This window comes from Balaenoptera borealis, assembly GCF_965194805.1.
Source record: "Balaenoptera borealis genome assembly, chromosome: 2".
Classification (NCBI taxonomy): domain Eukaryota; kingdom Metazoa; phylum Chordata; class Mammalia; order Artiodactyla; family Balaenopteridae; genus Balaenoptera; species Balaenoptera borealis.
The window spans coordinates 109,752,495-109,775,060 of NC_138867.1; the positions used below are offsets into that span (position 1 = coordinate 109,752,495).

Here is a 22,566-nt window from a genome sequence, read left to right on the forward strand (position 1 = left end):
ATGCAGCAGCTGTTCCATGAGAATTATGAACACAATCGGAAGGGTTATATCCAAGACCTTCACAACAGCAAAATCCATGCAGCCATAACACTTCATCCAAACAAAAGGCCTGCCTACCAATACAGGCTTCATAATTACATGCTTAGCCGCAAAATTTCTGAACTTCGCTACCGCACCATCCAGCTCCACCGGGAGAGCGCTCTGATGAGCAAGCTCAGTAACAGCGAAGTGAGCAAAGAGGACCAGCAGCTGGGAGTGATGCCTTCTTTCAACCACTTCCAGCCTCGGGAGAGAGATGAAGTGATAGAATGGGAGTTCCTGACAGGGAAGCTCCTTTACTCAGCATCTGAGAACCAGCCTCCCCGACAGAGCATCAGCAGCATCCTGAGAACAGCGCTGGATGACACCGTCCTACAGGTGATGGAGATGATCAATGAGAATGCCAAGAGTAGAGGACGGCTCATTGACTTCAAGGAAATTCAGTATGGCTACCGCAGGGTTGATCCCCTGCATGGGGTGGAGTACATTTTGGATTTACTCCTCTTATACAAAAGACACAAGGGGAGGAAACTGACTGTGCCGGTAAGACGTCATGCCTATCTTCAGCAGTTGTTCAGCAAGCCTTTCTTCAGAGAAACTGAAGAGCTAGATGTCAACAGTCTTGTAGAGAGTATTAACCGTGACACTCAGTCATTCTCCTTTATATCTAATTCTTTAAAGATATTATCTTCTTTTCAAGGTGCCAAAGAAATGGGAGGGCACAATGAAAAGAAAATACATGTTCTTGTCCCTCTCATTGGAAGGTATGACATTTTCTTGAGATTCATGGAGAACTTTGAAAACACTTGTCTTAGTCCAAAGCAGAATGTAAAGCTGATCATCATCCTTTTCAGTAGGGATTCTGGCCAAGATTCCAGCAAGCATATTGAGCTGATACAAGAGTATCAAAACAAGTACCCTAAAGCAGAAATGACCCTGATCCCCATGAAGGGAGAGTTTTCCAGAGGTCTTGGTCTTGAAATGGGATCTTCCCAGTTTGACAATGATACTTTGCTGCTATTTTGTGATGTTGACTTGATCTTCAGAGGAGACTTTCTCCAACGATGTAGAGACAATACAATTCAGGGACAACAGGTGTACTATCCCATCATCTTTAGCCAGTATGACCCAAAGGTAACCAATGGGGGAAGTCCTCCCACTGATAATGACTTTGTCTTCTCAAAGAAGACTGGATTTTGGAGAGACTATGGATATGGAATTACCTGTATTTATAAAAGTGATCTTCTGGGTGCAGGTGGATTTGATACCTCAATACAAGGCTGGGGACTGGAAGATGTAGATCTCTACAATAAAGTTATTCGATCTGGCTTAAGGCCCTTCAGAAGTCAAGAAGTAGGAGTAGTGCATATTTTCCATCCAGTTCATTGTGACCCTAACTTGGACCCTAAGCAGTATAAGATGTGCTTAGGATCCAAGGCAAGTACTTTTGCCTCAACTGTGCAACTGGCTGAACTGTGGTTGGAAAAACATTTGGGTGTCAGGTACAATCAAACTCTCTCCTGACAGTCCAGGCAACACATATTGCCTTTTTAAAGGGGAGTTTACCTCATTGTTGGTTGTTGTTATTTTTATTTTATTATTGTTATTTTTATTATTATAATTATTATTGTTATAATTTTATTTTGTTGTCCTGGTCTTAAACTACTCTTGGTTGTCTTCCAAAGGGTGTTTGTTGACCTCAAACAAGAAGAGTCTGCGGTTCACTGATATTTCAGATTTCTACTGAAGTCAATAGGTATATTACTTTTATATATCTTTGAGATAGAGATTGAGTTAAATTGTGGCAATCAAATGACTTTTGAAGCTCATTCATCATGAGAGACAGCTTAGAAGAATGTTCTCTTGGGGCTTAAAGATGCAATATCGACTTTTCTTTCGTTTGTCAAATTCAATGTGATACGAATATTTACTGGTGAAAGGTACCACAAAAGTGCTTTATGCTTCCTATGGGGAAGGGACTCTGTAACATAAACTTGAGTTTTGTAATTTATACAAGGACTTAAATATATAGACAGTAATTTTCTTCATCTTTAGAATTTTTAAAGTAAATGAACACTTATGATTGTATGTTTATTTTTTAAAAAAAAGTTTTAAAAATTGAGCAGTTCGTTCCACAAGCAACCGGTACTGGCTACCCTGGTCTTATGACAGTTATCTGCTCCTCACAACTGTCTGCTATAAATGCGAATGAATTTTATTTTCTCAAGGAAATATGATTTAATTAAATATTCATGTACATTTTAGAAGCTTTATGAAACAATGTCCTTCATTTGCTGGCAAGAAGATAAAATATGACAGAACCTGGTTATTTATAATAAAACACAGGTATAACAATATTCTTTTTCAAAAACACTGAAAAATTTGTGTTGTTTCCTTTTAGTCATATTTGATGTATTTCTTAATGGTCATACTCACCAAAACATGCTTGCTACACAGGCTGGAAAAGTTAATATGGAATTATGGGCATGATATTTGTATCAGTATGCTTTAAGTCCTAGCCTTCATTAAGTGATTAAAATGAGCAGTTTTTTAGTCAGTAATTTACAGTCCATGGGAAGTATTCCTCTTCGATCTCATTAGCTTTGTGATCAAACTGAATCAAGAACAGGTCAGAAACGGCTTTTAATTTGGATTGGTAGACGGCTCAAAGATACAAAAATAAATGCGGAAATTATAAATATAAAATTAATTTTACAAAAATAATACTGCAGTTTATAAAACACCTAGGAAAATGTCATTTAATTTCATATATCATTCTTTCTCAAAACTGAATCAATGGTGCCCAGTTTGTAGAAAAACATAATCTCATTCAAGAAATGTAAGAAAAAATGAAAATCTGTACAAGAAGCTCTTATGAAGGCATATTTTTAAAATTTCATTTTGTAAATAGGTAATATATTTGCATAGTTCCAAAATCAAAGAAAAATTTTAAATGTCTACAGCTATCAGTCTCACTCTCTATTCACCCAGATCGGCCCTCAGCCGCACGTGACCACCATTTTAGGTGTATGTATGTTTGTGTGCATGCTTGGCTAAAGTTTCATAAGCAGAAAAGACATGTATTTATTTTTTCACTCTTTATACACAAAATGTAGCACTTTGTACATACTGTTCTACACTTTGATTTTCTTTTTTCACACAAGAACACTAAAATTTCCATCAAAATTGATTTGAAAGCAATTGTAAATTGTTACCATTATTTAGAACTGATTGCCAAGAGGCCATATAGCCTTTGCCTTAGTAATGGGGTTTCTTACATGGTAACACTCCCTTTTAGTGAAGACATTTTAGGGGCTTCAGAAAAAATAACATTGCTTAATATTGTGACGAATATGGCACTTTCCTTGACTAAAACGTGTAATCTTAATAACGTAAGGTTCATGAGAAAGGAATTCATGGCACTTTTATATGTTAAAAATCTTGACAGGGCCAACATTTCAGAGTTGATCTCTGCTCCAATGTTGTCTCTGGCCTTCACAAAACCCTTCTTATAGCTATTTTCCTACATTATGTTCTTTTATTTCCCTTACAGTAAATATATTAATATTCAGTAAAGATAGTCATTTGGGAAGATCTATTACTAAATAATAATTATTAATGATTTTATTAATGTAGAAAAGAAATCAGGGTCTGTTCTTTTCTTTAACTGAGACAACTGAAATAGCAGAGAGTTTTCCTGAGGAATAAATGCAAAGGCCTAATTTAAAACCCCCCAAGTGTTAGAGAGTCATGAGGCACCTGCCCAGGGACGAAGTGGCATTCTCCATTATACTGATGAAATTTTGCTGATGAAACAAGGGAATGCAGAGATCTCATTTGAACTTAATTACACACATGCACGCTATACTGTAATTAATGTAAGTGCACTTAAGTTCTATTTTACAATTTTGCATTAAGCTTTCCTATGATTTTTTTCAGGTACTGCAATATTTCTTGACTGAAAATTTATCGAAATGATACTAGTAAAATTAAGAGTGTTTTTCTGTCCATGTAGTGTCTATTGCTTAAGGTTGAAGGGCAACACAATGTGAACGCAGCCTGAAGCACAGTATGTGTACGTTTTTGGCATCACCTTATTTGGACAGCTACAGATGTTCTATTTAAATACCACCTCAACAGCAATTTCATTAACCTTCAACATCATCTTATTGATCATCTTTTGTTCGCTCAACACAACACTGTATGTTTTACTTATATTATCCTTTTAAATGTAATCCTCTCAATAGCTCTCAGAATACTGATTCTCTTTTCTTCATTCAACAGATATGGAAACTGAGGCCATGAGTGATTAAGTAACTTGTCCTGAGTTCACACAGTTGGCTTGCTGTAGAGTTAAGATTTATGCTAATTGCTGTCTGAATCGAAAGCACCTGTCTTTCCACTCTAACCCATGGCTTCTCAGTTGTTGGGGGCATATAGGGGACAACGGGGGAGCAAAGGTCCAGCTGACCCCATGGCCATGTTTGATCCGCCATTCAGCTTGCTTTGCTCTTTGCTCATTCTGGACAGAGATAAGTTTGCTGATCTTTTGCTCAGTCGGAGGCTTTTTAGGCTTTTAATCTCAGTCTTCCCCCACCTTGCCAGCTTCCTTGGAGTAGCACTCCCTTAGGGAAGGGTTTTTTTCTATTTAATTGTTCACAAGTCATTGGACCTCAGCTAGCAGGAAAAAAATGCTCAGAATTCCTAATGTCAGTAGTAGCCCTTCTACACGGGCTCAGCCAACTGAGTGCAAAAGCTGTCCACAATGAACACCACCACATAATTGCTTGACTATTTGTCACTTTACCCTAACAGACTTAGCATGACACAGCTGAGATATTTCTGAATCTAAGAGTTGAGCCCTTTGTGCCTAGTTAATAGATGGGAACTACTGGAATGAAATAGCCCAGTATGCGGACTGATAGTCCAACCAAGAGAGTAAATGCTCACTGGAAAGGTAAGTTATAACATCCCTCTGTTTTTTTTGTTTTTTGTTTTTTAAAGGAATTCCTTTATTTTTATTTTTTATTTATTTATTTTTGGCTGTGTTGGGTCTTCATTTCTGTGCAAGGGCTTTCTCTAGTTGCGGCAACCGTGGGCCACCCTTCATCGCGCTGCGCGGGCCTCTCACTATCGTGGCCTCTCTTGTTGCGGAACACAGGCTCCAGACGCGCAGGCTCAGTAGTTGTGGCTCACGGGCCTAGTTGCTCCACGGCATGTGGGATCTTCCCAGACAAGGGCTCGAACCCATGTCCCCTGCATTGGCAGGCAGTTTCTTAACCACTGCACCACCAGGGAAGACCATCCCTCTGTTTTTAGTATAAGAAAACTGAAGCCCATCTCTGGTCAGCAGCCCCATAGCTGGGCCACTCTGGTTTTACATTCAGATTAGCCCTGGGCAATTCCTTCTTCCAGGAGGAGGGCCCAGAAGATGAGGCCCCTTTCTAACATCTGGATTGCCCAGATGAGAGGCGGTAGTGCTGCCAGGCCTGTTGAGCCCTCACCTAGGACTGCCTTGTCCTGGAGGGTGTAACCTAAGGTAGACTTGTACCTAGAAAGAGACTTGGTGGCTCCCCTCTTTTCCTCTCTTCACCCAAAAGAAAATATGTTTAATCAGATAAGATATATCAAGATGAGTCTCAAATAGCCAGTAAAGTATCAATATTTGTGGCTTCTTCTTGGCCACGATGATGAGATTTGCATGGGGGAATGAGGGCATCAACACACTTTACATTTTGTGGCCATCTACATTTCCTTCCCTACCTCCTGATGCTTTCTGAGTCACTACATCTGTGGTCCTGCCAGTCACGGGAACTTAGTGTGCCTTACCAAAGGGATACCTCTAAGAGGGGACTGCAAGTAATCCAGGAAATTGGCCACTTAAACTCTCATTTGTGCTTAAATATTGATGGCATATCTCTTCGGAAGTAGTCTGTGATTATGGCTATTACAGGGCACAGTAGGGTCCGGAAGGATAATAAAGGGATCTGTTATCAGTTCTTAGTGCTGCTGACTTGCCTACCTTCCCCATCTGCACTTTTATTAGCACCCTAATCATTGTCAAGCGTACAGTATAGGTAGGCTAGCTGTGCTGAGACCAGAAGCCTCCTAGGTCTGGAGGAGTAGTAGCAACAGCAGAGGCAGGACAGAGTCCCAGAATATGCCAGTGGGCTCTGCCTCTGCGCCCCACAGCCTTGCTCAGGCACCAGCCACGCCGCCGGGGTTGACTCGACAGGTGGTGGGATGATGAGACATCAGCAGTAATTCATGCCCCCAGGTGGCAATACAGTCACATCTGCAGCAGGCAGCAAACCACCTGGTGTTGGCACAAAGATGCCAGGATATTCTAGTATTGCCTTCAATTTGACATCCAATTGTCTGTTTCCCTGTTTCTTTCTCTCGTCAGAAGCTGCCAACATCTGTGCTATATTTGGAATTCTTCTCCATGCAGGATTTTATTTCAATCGAATTCAACCCTTGTTGATTAGTCCCTAGGTTGGTGTAAAAGCTGAGACTGCTGAGTTTTGATTATCCCTCATGCACACTGGTATGCATTCTTGCTATGCTGTCACCACCCAACCTCAGTATTTATAGAATCAGTTCTGAAGGAACTGGTAAGTATAAAATTTAGAAGGATAAACTTTTATTTAAGTTGGATCTACTGTAAAAAGAAAGACTTCAACAGGAAAAGAAAGAAGCTTTTTTTTTTTTTTTTTCTGGAATACTTGCTCTTAATCTGTAATGTTAACCGATTAGCAAATGTTTATTGAGACCTTGCTTGGGAACAATACTCTCAAGTAAAAACTCTGAGACGGTGAAAATATGCATTACCTGAAAGCAAACCTCTCACTACTATCAGGCCTCCTTCTGCAGGGCTGTTCTCCAACTCATTCTCAGTTCTTCCCCAACTCCTATCCCCTAAATTCCCACAAACATCACACTTTCTCATTCTATCCAAGTAGGGAGAAGTATGTATATATGCCAAACAGAATCTAAGATCTGTAGGTGATTTTCAAATACAGACATATGAATCTGCCTTGATTCTTGTGTCTTGATTCTGTCGTCAAGTGTTCAACTTGACATGAGTCAAAAGTAACTCAGTCCAAAAGTTCATATAAAAATGAAAATAAATAGCACAACTTTAGGATTAAAAACTTTCTGTATCTAATCTATTAAATATTCTGTCACCACAATCAGCCACAAGTTCATTAATGTTTTCCTCCCATACCCACCAGAGTGGCTCCAATACCTATTTCTAAAAGGAAGACCTTTCATAGGTGATACATAAAATTTTAATTAAAAGCATAATACTAAGAAAATGGCGGGGAGAGGGGAGGCAGTGCATTGTATACCTTTGCATTATTCTTTGTCACTTGCCTCCTAGTTTTCATGCCATTCTAACATGCTGATGACCTACTTTTCCTTTTAATAGTTTCCTTCCTTTTTTCTGCTAGTGGCTTCTTCCCTGTCTCCCACACTTAAGAACTACTTGATACAAGCTATATATTGTTTAGACTACAAGTTTCTAGTGTTGCTTTTGAGAAGTTACTACTGTATAAATCATGAGTTTGAAGGCTGAAGTGAACATAAGTTTTTCAACTCTTTTCAGTAGCAACCCTGGTCTATTTAGTGCTGGAATCATTTCTCCTCATTAGCCAACTGGAATCCCAAGGGCATGGATCTTACACTGCCTCTTGAGCATTTAGACTAGAAACTGAAGGGAGAGAAGTTTGAAAGTCTTTGATCCCCTCCAAGTGCTTCCAACTTCTCAATTAATCTGTTCAACATTAAATTCAGGTTTGTACTTTAATGGGCAAAGCATTGCATCAAAATATTTATTGAATTAATTATTCAGTCATGTAAAGGAAAGGAGATTTCATGACTAAAACTTAATGTGCATTTTTAGAAATCATTTTGTTTTTGCATACATTTTATAATATATTTTCTGGTAAGACATTATTATATGGAGGTTAAGAATATCAAATAATTATATGATTGATACAGTTATCACACTATGTTCTCCCAATATCAATAATGCTTATGTTTTCATATTCTACCTAAGACAGGCAGAATTCTTTGAAAAAGGCTCAGAGCTCAGAAAGGGCTCAGAAGGAAAAGGAACCATTATTGTTCTCAATCATTCGTCTTTTCTGTTACACCTGCCCCTCAGCCAACATGCAGTTTACTTAAGGAAAGTTCCCTCTGTCTCCACTTCTCCCCTTTGTTACTTCATACAGGAAGCCATTTTAATAAGGAAGGGGAAAAGGCAACGTGATTTTTTTGTTATTTGACTTATTATAACAGTAAAACAGCTACCGTTCATTAGGTGCTTGCTTACTTTGCACTGTTATTCGGGAAACAGCATCTCCTTTGAGCTCCATCAACTCTAAAGTAGGTATCACATCTTCATTTTACAGGTGAGCAAAATGAATTTCCCTCCCTCTTCCCTTCCATAGTTCTTTCACTTAACAAACATACACTGATGCCTTATTTGGGACAATATACCAAAATAACATCTCATTTTGTTCAAACTGCTGCCTTGATAGCATCAGTCTCCACCAAATGACTGGGTTGACCATAATACTAAAATTCAGGTTTTCAAAACATCTTAAAGGAGAGAATTAGTATAATATGAAAAAGAGGTTCACAGATAGTGGGACAAATATCTAAAAGAAAGACTTTAAAACTGCACAGAATACATAGTTTTTGCAATGAAATCACATACTTTTAAATATGCTTTTAAAAAGCATAATTCACTGTTCTTACTTCTTAAATAAATGTATCAAACATACTAGTTTTTGCTTCTAAGATGCATGCTTCATTGTTTCTACTCTACTAGCCCCTAGATATTCATTTAATTTTATTATTATTATTTCATGAAATAACTTTTGACTGACTCATATGGGAAAATGTCAAAGACATTTATGAAATGATAGATATTCTGGGAGATTTCATAACAGAACATTTTTAGTTAAAAAATTCCTGTTGTGAGTTAGTTGCAGGTATAATTTCTCTGGGCATTCTCAGAAAAGAAATTTGAGTTTAAATTTCTTTACAAAAAATTAGCTGCAAGGAAATTGAAGGCCTTTTAGAGAAAAGTGCATGGAAATGAGTCTGTTTCTCCTGTGCATTTGTGTATATTTTTGTATTTTCTTTACTCTTTGACCTTTTTGATACTAGCACTTTTTTCTTTAGATGGGAACTTGTTCCTAAATCAGGAACTCTAACCTGCAGCTCATTATTTCTCCTGTTCTCGGTGGCAGTCTCTCTCTCACATGGGCAGAACAGCTGAATTCATTTCTCATTCTAATTGATTTCTTCAGTATCTTCAGAAACTGTAATATTATATAGCACATTTAAAAATTCCTTCAATGGATATTTTAATTTTATTTATTTATTTATTTTTGGCTATGTTGGGTCTTCGTTTCTGTACGAGGGCTTTCTCTAGTTGCGGCAAGCGGGGGCCACTCTTCATTGCGGTGCGCGGGCCTCTCACTATCGCGGCCTCTACTTGTTGCGGAGCACAGGCTCCAGACGCACAGGCTCAGCAATTGTGGCTCACGGGCCTAGTCGCTCCGCGGCATGTGGGATCTTCCCAGACCAGGGCTTGAACCCGTGTCCCCTGCATTGGCAGGCAGACTCTCAACCACTGCGCCACCAGGGAAGCCCCCTTCAATAGATATTTAATAAAATGTTTTATTAAACATTAGGTACTTTTTGAAAAATTATATTTTATCTCAAAATTGATCAAAGATGCATAATACTAACCTCTTTTTGCTTTCCATTGAAGCCAAATGCAGTTTTTTTTAAAGTAGCTTAAAAAACTGTAATTACTTTAGAAATTACCAGATTCATCTTTGGGTTTTTTTCTTTGTTTTTGTTTTTACAGAAGTATAGTTGATTTACAATGTTGTATGAGTTTCTGGTGTACAGCAAAGTGATTCAGTTATATGTGTGTGAAAAGAAAAAGAATACATATATATATTTTTCAGATTCTTTTCCATTATAGATTGTTACAAGATACTGAATATATAGTTCCCTGTGCTGAATAGTAGGACCTTGTTATTTATCTGTTTTATATAAAGCAGTGTGTATCTGTTAATCCCAAGCTCCTAATTTATCCCTTCCCCAACCTCTTTCCCCTTTGTTTTAGAAATCTGTGAGTCTGTTTCTGTTTGCAAATAAATTCATTTGTATCATTTGTTTTTAGATTCCACATAAGTGATATCATAGATTCATTTTTGTTTTAAGAGAATACCTAAGGATAGTTTCTATTTCCATAAGAATCTACGCTGACTTTAGAAGACCCAAGTTGTTCGAATTAACATGTTATACAACTCCAAAAACAAGCAGGAATTTGATTATGTAGAGTTTCATTGTTACTTCTCTTCTTAAAACTCTCTAAAGTTTTCCACATCTACTTAGAATAAAACCTAAACTCCTTACCCTGGCACGTGCCACCTGCCCAGTGTGATCTGCCCCTGCCTCTCCCCGGTCCCCTTCTGCCCTCGCTCACACCCGGCTTCATCCTGCTGCCGTTACTCTGGCCTCCACTCGGGCTGTGAAGCATGCCAAGCTTGCTCCCACCTTTAGGCCTCTGTCCCACTTGTTCTCTGAACTTGGAAAGCTGGTCCTGGAGATCTTCTCCTGGCTGGCTCCTTTTTTGTAATTCAGGTCCCACCACAAAGGTCACTCGGTGAGAGAGGCTTTTCTAACCACCTAATCTGAAACAGCTAGCTCTGCCACCCCCTCCAAATTATGTTCCTTGACCTGTTTATTACCAGCAGATAATTATCATCCCTCTGATAGAGCAGCTCATATACCTTTATCTACCATACTCTGTTCACAATAAATCTGGTATTTCCATTGTGTACTTTTTCATAAACCATGTATGTCTCCTTCCTCTCTAAAATAATCCACTCCCTGAGAACAGGGACAATAGCTGTCTTGCTGGGTGCTGGGCCCTCAGGCTCTGAAAAAGGAAGGAGCTGGATTCATGTACTGGCTCCGGGGTCTCAATGCCAGAAGCGTGAACTCGACCTAGGGCATCACTTCTATCTCCTGCTCAGGCTCAGCTCTGTTCTCCCCCTCTCCTTTTTTGCCTTCTCTACCCGCTCCCCTTTGTAATCTCTCCCCTTCCTTAATCCACCCTTTTCACTTATTTTAGTTTTGTGGACTTCTAGCTTTGGCATATTCAATGTCATGCATCATTTTACTTCTTTTAGTCCTTTTACCCTTCTGCCCATTCATCAGCAAGTTTTCCATCTTTTAGTATAACCTGAATATTTGTTAAATACTAAGCACTGCAGGGAAAAAATAACCCCCTCCTTATAATGATAACAAAACACACAAAAAAACAAACCCTAAATTAAAAGTGTCCTTCAGGATATCAGCAAGGATACTATTGCTCATTTCTTTCTTCTTCCTACTCTGCACAATTGTGGCAGGGGTTCCCTTTTTTTCTTCCACAATGTGAAAATAAACCTTGTCTCTGGGTGTCATTGTACCACCACCTAATCCATGCTCTCTCACATCTCTGCAATGTTTGAAGTTTCAGATCAAAGATTGTGACTTAAGAGGGTCTACACTTTGGTGGAATCTGAGTAGCTCTGGGGTATATCAGTGACCCTTGTGGCCTCAGGGCTCTACCTTATGGAGAGGTTTTGAGCAGATTTTGAGATTTATTCATCTGTATTAGCAAACTGTACAGGGCACAGAATTCCAATTGGCTCCCCAATACAGAGATAACAGCTGCTGATAAATTCACAAGGGCATATTGTTTGGCCTCATATTGTTATCTTTACAATATCCAAAGCCTTCTTAGAAGCAAAATTTAGGGGGAAAAGTTTGTCTGGTAAGCACGGGTTTTGGAGTTAATGAAAACAGATGATGAGTTTAAGCCATATTGCCATCAAGCTCTGAGGGCCTGAAAGCCAGAGGAGCCTTTATCTAGCAGGAAAGTAGATACATTAGTTTCATCATTACATTGAATCTACGAGATTTGGGATAGGTCTCTAGTCACATACCAACTGTCTTAGGACGAACTACTTCTATGATTTACCTCCATTAAGGTGTACTGATTACTAGCGAATACAAGGCACTGTGCCAAGATTGCAAACGTGGCAAAATCTGCACCCCATCCCCAACAATCTCACCCATTTCATGTAGGAGAAATAATTCTCCACTTTCCTGGTGACCATGTCTGCCCTTGCACTCAAATTCTGGTGATGCACAGAATCTGGGGTCTAGCTAAATTTTTTATGCAATTCCATTTTTAAAAAATAAATGCTTGTTTTTAATCTTTAGTAATATTTCTAATACTAGTGCAGCCTGTATTAAAATATTTTATTTTTCAGCGATTATAGAGAAAAAATAGGATAGAAACTTGATTAAGCGGACTCAGGGATTCCCAAAACCTAAACAACATAGCTCTGACCACAAAGATGGGAGATTTTACCCCATAGACCCCAGGCCTGTTAAATTTTTATAGCTATGCATTTGCTTTGTCCTGACAGCAGACATGAGAATAGAGAACACACTGATTATTTACTTAGAGAACATCTTGCATTGATTTCCCATACGCCAACCTCCTACAAGGCAAGGCGATAAAAGCCAGATGTACCTGGTGCATACAGAGTGGGGGTCAGTATCACAGGAGAGGAACTCCAAAATTGTGAATCTCAGAGCTTTCGTAGGATGCCTGGTATAGTTGCCCATCCTCCCCTCAGGAGCAGGAGAGAACTTATCTTTCTCTGAACAAATACTCTCTGAGGAAAGGAGGGCGAGGACTCTAGAACCATTACCCTTGTAATCTAAATGAATGATGCCGGGGAAGATAAATCTGTAAATCTCTGAGGCATCTGACCTGAACTTCCAAAGTGTGCTTGCCAATTATGTACTTTTAACCCAGGTTGCTAGCACTCTTGGCTCGGTAAACTCTGACGGTGAAGAGATAGGAAAATACTCGTGGAACATTGACCCCTGGGACTCCAGCGTACTCCCTCTGCAGATCACCTCCTAGTGATCTGACAGTATATGACGTCCTTGGCAGTGTCTGGAGCATGAAACTGGTTTCCTATCAACATTGGGGATTAACCATACTTCCTCTTAGTCCCTGTTTCAGAATGTTTTATTTTCTTTTAATCTCTGGTTATCAGGGTGACTGGGCTTCTCTTTTTCTCACAATCCTCTTACTTGCCAGTAACTCATGAAATTAGGTTTTTGAAGGCCTACTTTTATATTGATTCAGAAAACTAAAAGAAGCAACATAATGCTTTTTAAAAAGGGCTAAAAATCAAGTATGACTCAGTGCTTTTGCCTAGAAAACTCTTAGAAATTTGCTCCTGAAAAAAATAATGCTCACTTGTATATAATGGGTACTGCTTCTTTCTTGCCTCACTTTACAATCCTCAACCATTCATTAGAATTTTATTGTTTAAGCAGAAAGGTGACATTTTATATGTTAAATGGCCTCACTTGTAAGTTAAAGAAAAAAACCCCAACAATAACAAAACTACTTCATCCCAAATGAAAGTTTAGTATTACAGGCTTATTTTCAATTGGAATGGAATTTCAGCATTAGAATTTTATCTAACTTACCCCTCAAATGAAAGGTTTTCTCCTGACAGAGATTAATGCATCTGCTAATGACAGAAGCATTTGTCATTTTTATGAACTTGACATCCTCTTCACTCATCAATTCCCAACCAGGTCAAAAAGGTACAACCTGTGCTGCAGAAATTTTTAGGTAGTTAGAAATGCTGACACTTTATCATTGTTTGGGGAAAAATTAAGGAAGGGGGTAAAGAATATCAATTTTTTGTTATTACTATTATTTCCATAATCAAAAGGTATGTTTTAGTTGAACATTCTTTGAGTGACTTATCACATGCAAATTGGATAACTTTTCTTGCCTTTATAATTTAATAATTGTTTTATTATTTATCCAGATGCTCTACTGAAGCTGAAGTAGAAAGCAAGGTTGATTTTACAAATACATCTTAAGAAGCTTTCAGTAGATTCCCAATTGTTCTGGTTAACTATTGCTACATAACCAACTACTCCCAAAATTTGGTGGCTTAAAGCAAACATTTTTTATTCTTCATGTTTGTGTGGGCCAGGAATACAGGAAGGGCTCAGCTGGTTCCCATGGCATCTGCTGGGATGGCTGGGGCTGGAGGATCCACTTCCAAGATGGTGTCTTCACTCACATGTCTAGAGCTGTGGTGCTCTTGGTTCTCTCTCTCCTTCTAGTCTCTCTCTCTCAAGGCATGATGTGTCATCCTCCAGAACCCTCTTCTTGTGGCTAGGGCTTCTCAAAGCATGATTGCCCCAGGGTAGTTGAGCTTCTTACAATGCAGCTAAGAGCTCCAACAACAAGAGTTCTAAGAGCCCAAAGCAGAGTCTGGAGGCTTGTTATAACCTAGCTTCAGAAGTCTGCCACATTCTATTCATCAAGCAAGTCATAAAGGAGGGGGATTTCCACTTTGCCTCTCAATGGGAATAATTACATAGAATTTGTGAGCTTTTAAAATCTATCACACATTCAATATGCTTAGAAAATTGCTTCCTCTCTTTCTCTCCTGAAAACTGGGAATTAAAAACTAGGGAAAGAAACACTGACTCTCTTCAAAGCTTGAAACTTCAATCTCAATATTAGACAAATTGAAACAAACAAAGTGATGTGCTTAACATAAAGAAAAGGACCAAGAGTTGAACTGTTACTATTTTTTCCTCAAGAAGAAGGCAGGTGTATGCATCGAAAGTAGATTTAAAAGGCACTTCACAGAACACTTTATATAAAGTCACCTATCTGTCAGTCTCTCACAGAGACAAAGCATTTCTAGCGGGTTGGAAAAGCCATGATATGAGGATGTGTCAATCAAGAATTTTGAGTAGACCAAAGTGTTAAATTGACACAGGAAACTGAAATCTCAAAAGAGTATGTTTAATTGGTTGCTTTACCTCTCCAGTGATTTTCAAATGCTCTGAAGAACTTAGCACTTTCACACAGGCAAACCCAGCATTTTTGTTTACCACTAGTTCATTAAATAACCTAAAAAATAAAAAGAAAATCTTTTTATATAAGAGAATGATAGATATAATACATATTTTAAATTTTCCTATAACCAAACAAAATGATTGGTACTCCAACAGACAATATAGACATGTTTTTCTTAAATAAATCTAGCAATTTTTCTCCTTGTCATCGTTTCCTTGTTATTTGTGTCACCCTCTTCTCTTCCCTGTTTTTTGGTTTTTGTTTGTTTTTTATAATTTAGAACAGTTCTGATATATATGCATTTCAATATTCCTGGTGTCCAACAGTTTTGATTTTCAAGGATGGACTTTTAGAATTATTTTTCTTTTCTCCTTCCATTGTAGTACGTAATAATAATATAGCAATAATCTTTTTTTAACCTTAAGCTCATCACACTTCATCATCATCATCTTTTTTTTCTTAAGTAATCTTTGATGAGTGGCTCTGAATAGCTGCCTGTTGCTCTGAAAACGATAAATGAACAGCCATTGCTATATCTTTATTTCTCAGTATCCTTCCCTTAAGCACATGCTCACTCTCCTGCTCTTCATATTAGACATTACAGAGTGAATGTTTCTGATAATTTTAGACAGCTGTGTATGTTCTCTGACTTCCCATCCCCCGCCCTTTCTTCTATTAATTCTAGACTTTTAAGTAGTTATTCATTCTGTAAATGGTTTTTGAGTGCCTACTGAGTTCCTCCCATCATGACACCAATTTCTGGTCAAAGTTGATTAAAATAGGGCTGGTACCCTTAAGGAACACATCGTTTAGGAAAAGAGGAAGAAGAGCAAAGCACCATTACAAAACACATAATATGCCATGGTATAGGAATGCATTAGAAATTCAGTGGAGTCAGTGCAAATTTTTCTTGTGGACCAAAGAGAGCAGGCTGGGATCATCTCCAAAAAAAGGCCAAATAAAGACCTTTACTGTCAGACTAAGGACTTTGGAATTTATTCTGTAAACAAAGGCTAGACGGCAAATGACAAAGACAAATATGCATTTAGAGCTTTTTTTTCATAATCAAATGTTAAACTGACCTTTATCTTCAATTTTGTGATAAATTTTAACATATTGTTTATAAAATTGTCTATCTATCCATGCATGTATAAATGTGTATAAAGTGCCCTCCCTTCTCCACATCTTTCCAGGTAAGAAATCTAAATGAATTTACCTCCCTAAATATCTTTTCTTACTTTTTAGAATAAACCCTCAGAAATATTTTACTATGAAATAATTGTTATTTATGGCCTTCCTTACAACAGACACATGGGCTATTTTTAACAAATATTTATATCTGAGAAAGATACAGGTTTGGATAATAGTACAAATCATAATGATAATAAACATTTGTTGATATCTACTCATTTTCCAGGCACTCTACTAATCATAGATATTTTTCTCATTTTGTTCTACAATAATCCTATAAGGTAAGTATTATTATTATCTCTGTTTTACACATGAGAACACAGAAACACAAAGGTTAAATTACTGGACCCAGATCCCACAGCAGGAGGTGGGGCATCAATGATTCTAACCAGGATTCTGGAATGCATAAGCCATTTCAAGTAAGAGACCCCAAAACTATGGTACCAAGAGCCACTTAATAGATATTATCCTATATTCTGATCATTGCTAAGCACATCATATGTACTATTTTCTTATTAGTTTTATATTTTATTTAGCTGTATTATCCTGAAAATTCCAAAACATCTTATTTTGCTCTAGTAGCCCATGCTAAATGTGTCCTCCTTTTATTTATTGCAATATAATTTGAATTCAGTAAAATACACAAATCTTAGTGTACTCACTGATGAATTTTTATATATGTGCACACATATGAACTCCACCCAGATCAAGACATATTCCTTTTCCCCAGTAGCTTCCCTGTGATGCTTTCTAGTAAATATCCAGCTATGTACCCAGAGGTAACCACTGTCCTAAACTCTAGCGCCATAAATTAGTTTCATTCTCTTCCTGAATTTCATATAAACAGAATCATACAGTAGGTACATTTTTGAGTTCTGTTTCTTTCACTCAGCATAATGTTTTTGTGATTTACATGTAGTTATATGTAGCAGCACTTTTTCTTTTTCTCTGCTATATAGTATCCTATTGTCTGAATATATCAAAATTTTAAAATAAATTATACTATGGGTAGATGTTTGAAATGTTTTCAGCTTGGGCTATCATGAATAAGTCTTATGCATTCTTTTTTGTGTACATGCTCTTGTTCCTTTCCAAGGAGCAGAATTGCCAGAATGTAGAAGAGATGTATGTTTAATTTTATTAGTATGTGCAAAGCGTTTTTCAGAGTGATTTACTATTTTACTTACACTCATACTAGCAATGTATGAGAATTATTTTTCTTTACAATGTCTCCAGTACATATAAGTCTTTCTAATTTTAGTTTTTCTGATATTTCATTTGGGTTTTAACTTCCATTTCACTGAGCTATCACTGGATCATGATAAAAGAACAGAATGAGTATTGCAAGAAAAAAAACAATCCACTGGAATTTTGATTTCAGTTATTGAATTCTTAAGATCTAAAATTTCTACTTAGTTCTATCTTAGAATTTCTGTATTTTTCTTGAAGTGTCCCATCTCTTCACAAATTATATCTATCTTTTCCTTTAAATTAAATATATTGTTAATAATTGTATTAAAGTCCTTGCCTGCTAATTTCAATAACTTGCCTATCTGCAAGTCTGCTTCTATTGACTGTTTCTCTTAGTTCTGAGTCACATTTTCCTCCTTCTTCATGTTTGTAATGTATTTTGTTATATTCTGAGAATTGTGTATAAAGGAATATTGGAGACTGAGTATATATGTTTTGTTTATTTCTCAGAGCGGGCAAGCTGTTTTCTGTGTCTCCCAGCTTGGTTGAGGGCTGCGCATTCAGATTCCTCCCAGGAGGACATGTTGAGCTGGAAGTAGGTTGAATATGTAAATAGATTGAGTTCACCTGTGATTAACTCAAGCCCCAATTTCCTGAGGTGCCACCTCTTTGATATATTCACTATTTGTGTAGGGACAGGATTGGCAGAAGTTTTGGATATTTTAAATTCACCTTTAGATTCAACTCTAGATGTGTTGCTGAATCCAGTTACCTTGATAATGCACCATGTGGTTTCTTTCTGCTCAGCAGCCCCTCCTCTAATGTTGTCTTCTGAGCAAAACTAAAGGATGATGGAGGAGAATTAATGACCAGTTGTTTGTCCTTATGTTTGACTCTCTTCCAGATGCAATCCATCCTCCCGGCCCATGCTGTTGTCAAAAGCCCAGATGATTTCACTTTCTGAATGCAAATTTCTCCAAAGTTCTTTGCATTCCCACCTGTATCCATACCAGGCACCTTTCTCCAAGTATAAAAGCTGATATGGCCCTGCTTGCCTATTAAAAGCTTGCTTTACTCTGGAATTTAGTCCAATACTACTTCCTTTAGTTACAACAATCCACAGTATTTAGAAGTATGAAGATGAACTTTACTTCTGTACAAATCAATGATAAAGATCATGCACTACTATTTCTGCTAATGATAGAAAACTTAAATATGGTTTAGAATTCAGTCACGTTGGGTAAATACCCAAGCCAATTTAGGTGCCCACCCTCCTCCTTCTCATTCTCATCTTGCTGGTTATGGACCTAGTTATCTAATGTGCCAGTTATCATCCTGGCACTGAGAGGTAGTTACATCATCATACCACTCTGGTCTTGGTTCTGCTCCTATTAAGGAGAAACATCTTACCTGATCCCTGTCATTCTAAGCTACCAGATAACGCTAATGATTTACAGATATCAGATCCTTGTAATTTGTATCTTCTTTGCCCTCCTTACTCTCTCTTAGTCAAAGCTCTTTCCCTCTTGGGGCTCTAAGCTAATGCTTTCCTTCTATAGAGTATCAAGAACTCTAGGAATCTGTTCTCTGGGTCATCTGCCTAGATCAGTCAGTCAGTCATTGCCTGAGTATTGTTTAGACAGACATGCCTCTAAGGCACAAGAACCTTCTCAGACTACACAAAGTGAAGAACAAGTCTGTCTGTTCACCCAAGCCTATGTGGAAATTCCTTTCAACCTGACCCTGGGGATCTCAGCCCAATGGAGAGCAGAAGACATGATTTCATATTTGCATCTATGCTCTTTTCTATTTCTTTCATATATTTCTTTCCAAAATACCAACTCCTTCTCCTATAAGTCAACAAAACTCTCCCCCTTCCACACTGGCAGAAAAGCTGTTCTCAAATTATAATCTGGAATCTTTTCCTGTTTTATGGTTTATGTTACTAACCCATAATGTAATTTGCTTTGGCTCTTGATATGAGGAGTCAACCATTTGGAATTCAAGAAACTCTTTTCTCTAGCTCTAGAAATTAAGAGTTGTTGTTTTTAAGATTATTTCTGTTAAGAGCTTAATTTTTTTCCTACCTGTATTTGCCATTCACATTAATCAATGATTAATACAAAGCTATTCTGCTACCGGAAGAGTGCGGTAGGTTAATAGTGCAAAGAAACATGAGAACACAGTTTATAAAACTTAAATATATTACCTCTATTGGTCAGGTACTGTCAGGAAAGAGATGGCATACTCAAAATACAAGAATGAAGAAAATTTAAAGGACTAGATATTCTCTAGGTATGGGCGATGTTGAGGAATCCCACCTGAGGTGATGAAACAAGAGGAAATTATCATCTCTAAGTAGAGTGAAGCGAATGGTTTTTAAAGAGAGAGCAGCTATGCTCTTTTATATAGTTGTAGGAAAGAAATGAGTATGTTTGTAAACCACAAGTAATTTACTGTAGCTGGAAAGCAGTATTAAACTGGATTTGTGAACTACTGGCATCATATTAAGACTTTAAAAGACTATGATAACATAGTAAATATTAAGGGATTTATTTCAAGACCCTCAAGTTCTCTAAATTTGATGTGCCTGAGAAAGTACCTTCCTTTAAGTCTTCAAGGTGGATGCAGTTTTGAGGTATTACGAGCTGTGTGGGAATGTTCTAAATTCCAATGTATTGTGTAGTGGGGCAAAGGGCACCCCTCCACCCAGACCAGCACTCTCCAGGGCGTTTGGACCCACCCAAGGCCTACTGAAGGGGCGTGTACTGCGTATGCACGTGACTTGAAGTTCAGGGAAACAAGAGGTCTCGAAGAGTTCAAGGGTCGTGAGGGGCCGGATAATTGGAGCTGGTTCATGGGGGACCCAAGGCGTCTACCTAATTCCAATCCCTATCCTACCGAATGTTGCCTATTCCCCATGAAGGCAGAGCTGGGGGAAGGGGGTGGGGGCAACTCAGAAGTCTTGCCAGGGCGGGGTTGGGAGACACTGGCTGAGCGATCTTCCAATGAGAGACACCTGGGAATCCTGGTTGCTGGGCTGGTCGTGGCTGGGGGAGGCATGAGAGAGAGAGCAAGTGCGCACGCGTACCTTCTGCAGCTCCCTGGAGCAGAGGGAAAAGAGACGTAGCCGGCAGCCAGTTCGGAGGGGGTCTCATTACTCTCCGGGGCTCTTGAGAGAAACCAGGTATCTGCCAGTGTCCGAGCTCGCACTTGCACAGAGACTCTCATTCATTCTGAAGCCACATATTATCGGGAGGACTGAAACCTTGAGAGGTAAGACTGGCCCGTCGTAGAATGAGAGACACCTGGGAGTCCTGCCAGTTGGCTTTTGGGGTTCTTCCTGCCCTCAAAGTAGTGAGGAAAGAAGGGAGTTGATAGACTGTCTGTGGTGACTGACCAGAGAGTGACTATGATTGATATTACACAGTAGAAGGGAGAAGTATATCTGAAACCAGGTTCATGGAGTTTCAAAAAAAACAATAATAATAATAATAACTACCAAGGCTCAGCCCCCACAGGGAGAAAGGTTTGTTATCACTCACCCCTACGAGCTGAGGAAAACGGAAGTTATAAATACTATGACTTCAAGACTAGCTGTAGAAACGACTGTAACAACCACCTATGGTATCTTTGTTTGCTTGCTTGCTTTTGTTGTTGTAAATGCTATATTTATGTATTTAAGTCAATTTCCCACTTTTGTTCCTTTCCCGTCCTATTTCATCCAAAGTGTGTTGGTAGTGGTTAAATTTATAATTTAACCTGAGTTTTCAGTATAATAGAGTAGCACTATGACTCAATTTAGGAGGAGAATAAAATCTAGATACGGAAATGGTTTGCTAATGGAATGAAGGATGTGTTTGGGTATTTAACAAAGTAGTGGACTTGGTGGATGAGTTTTATTCAAGGTAAAATGTTAAATAAGAAAAAGAGTGCCCTTTTAAATGATGAAACATGCAATCCAGAGTATATAACTTTTAAACATCTTTATTCACCTACTGTCACACCACAAAAATACACAAAGCGAAAGTGCTAGTAGAAATTCACGGTAGTTGTAGGTGAATTTAAATAAACACTGTCAGTTCATGATTGATGAGGTAGACCAAAATATGTAAGAGTTCATGTAATATAATCAGTCATATGGTTGACCTAATCAATGTGTCCCAGACACAGTACCCTGACGATACAGCATACTTTTTCCTTGTGTATTCCCATGGGACTCTTAAAACAACTGATTATATATTATACCACCAAAAAAACCTCAGTAAATTCAAAAAGGTAGAAATCATGTAGATCATATTGATAACCTAAATATTCTCTTTTGTTTCATATTAATCTAACTCCCCTGTTTCTTTTAGGGAACATTTTGCTGTTAAAATACTTAATAGAGGGCTTGGAGAAAAATAATGGAAATGCTTATGAGGCAATTGCTTCTAGTTTCTGCAGTGGAAAGAGTAGAATCAAGTAGTTGCATATTTTCCCCCTAGGGAATAAAAATAATGCATTCCTTCTCTTACTTAAAACAAACAGAACCATTTACAAATCTTTCATTTTCTCTTAATAAGCCTTCAGATCAACTCACAACTCAGGCTAGTATTAACCAGCAGAACTTTCCCTGGGGAAAGATACTTGGAAAAATTATTACTTCATCTTATTTTGCTTTTAAATTATTTTATTCATTATAAACCAAGTCTCATAATATCCCAGACTAAATTAACTAGTATTCAATTATAAAGGTGGAGCATCCCAGCTACTAAGGCGAATCACATAAAAGAAAGAGTCTACTTAGGTCCCCCAAATTTCAACATATTTAGAAAGTTATTGATCACTCTCAACATTCTGGATGAACTAACTGGACAGAGATGTCTCTGTGTATGTTTAGTTTTGCACAAAATGCATATCCTTTATTCCTCTAAGTATACGCTCTTACCTAGAAATGCATCTTATTTCTATGGAACAGTATGCATTTGTTTATCCATTTAATTCTTCATTCTTATATTGGGGTTCTGCATAATCTCATTACTCAAAGATGTGGCAATGTAATATACAAAACAGATGTGGTGTGAATGTGAATTGCTCTGCAAATCTGAGTGTAATGAGCAGCACAGGAAAAGTATCAAATGCCTTAGGAATTCAATCTTTCA

General features: G+C 38.0%; 1 protein-coding gene across 1 annotated transcript in view; it reads left to right on the forward strand.

The window, feature by feature from the left end:
• CHSY3 (chondroitin sulfate synthase 3) overlaps positions 1 to 22,566 on the forward strand; it is a 342,347-nt gene that overhangs the window by 302,518 nt on the left and 17,263 nt on the right. Inside the window, exon 3 of the mRNA XM_082380778.1 lies at positions 1 to 22,566. This exon is cut by the window's right edge and continues 17,263 nt beyond it. Within this exon, the coding sequence (XP_082236904.1) occupies positions 1 to 1,563 (1,563 nt within the window). The 3' untranslated portion in view covers positions 1,564 to 22,566.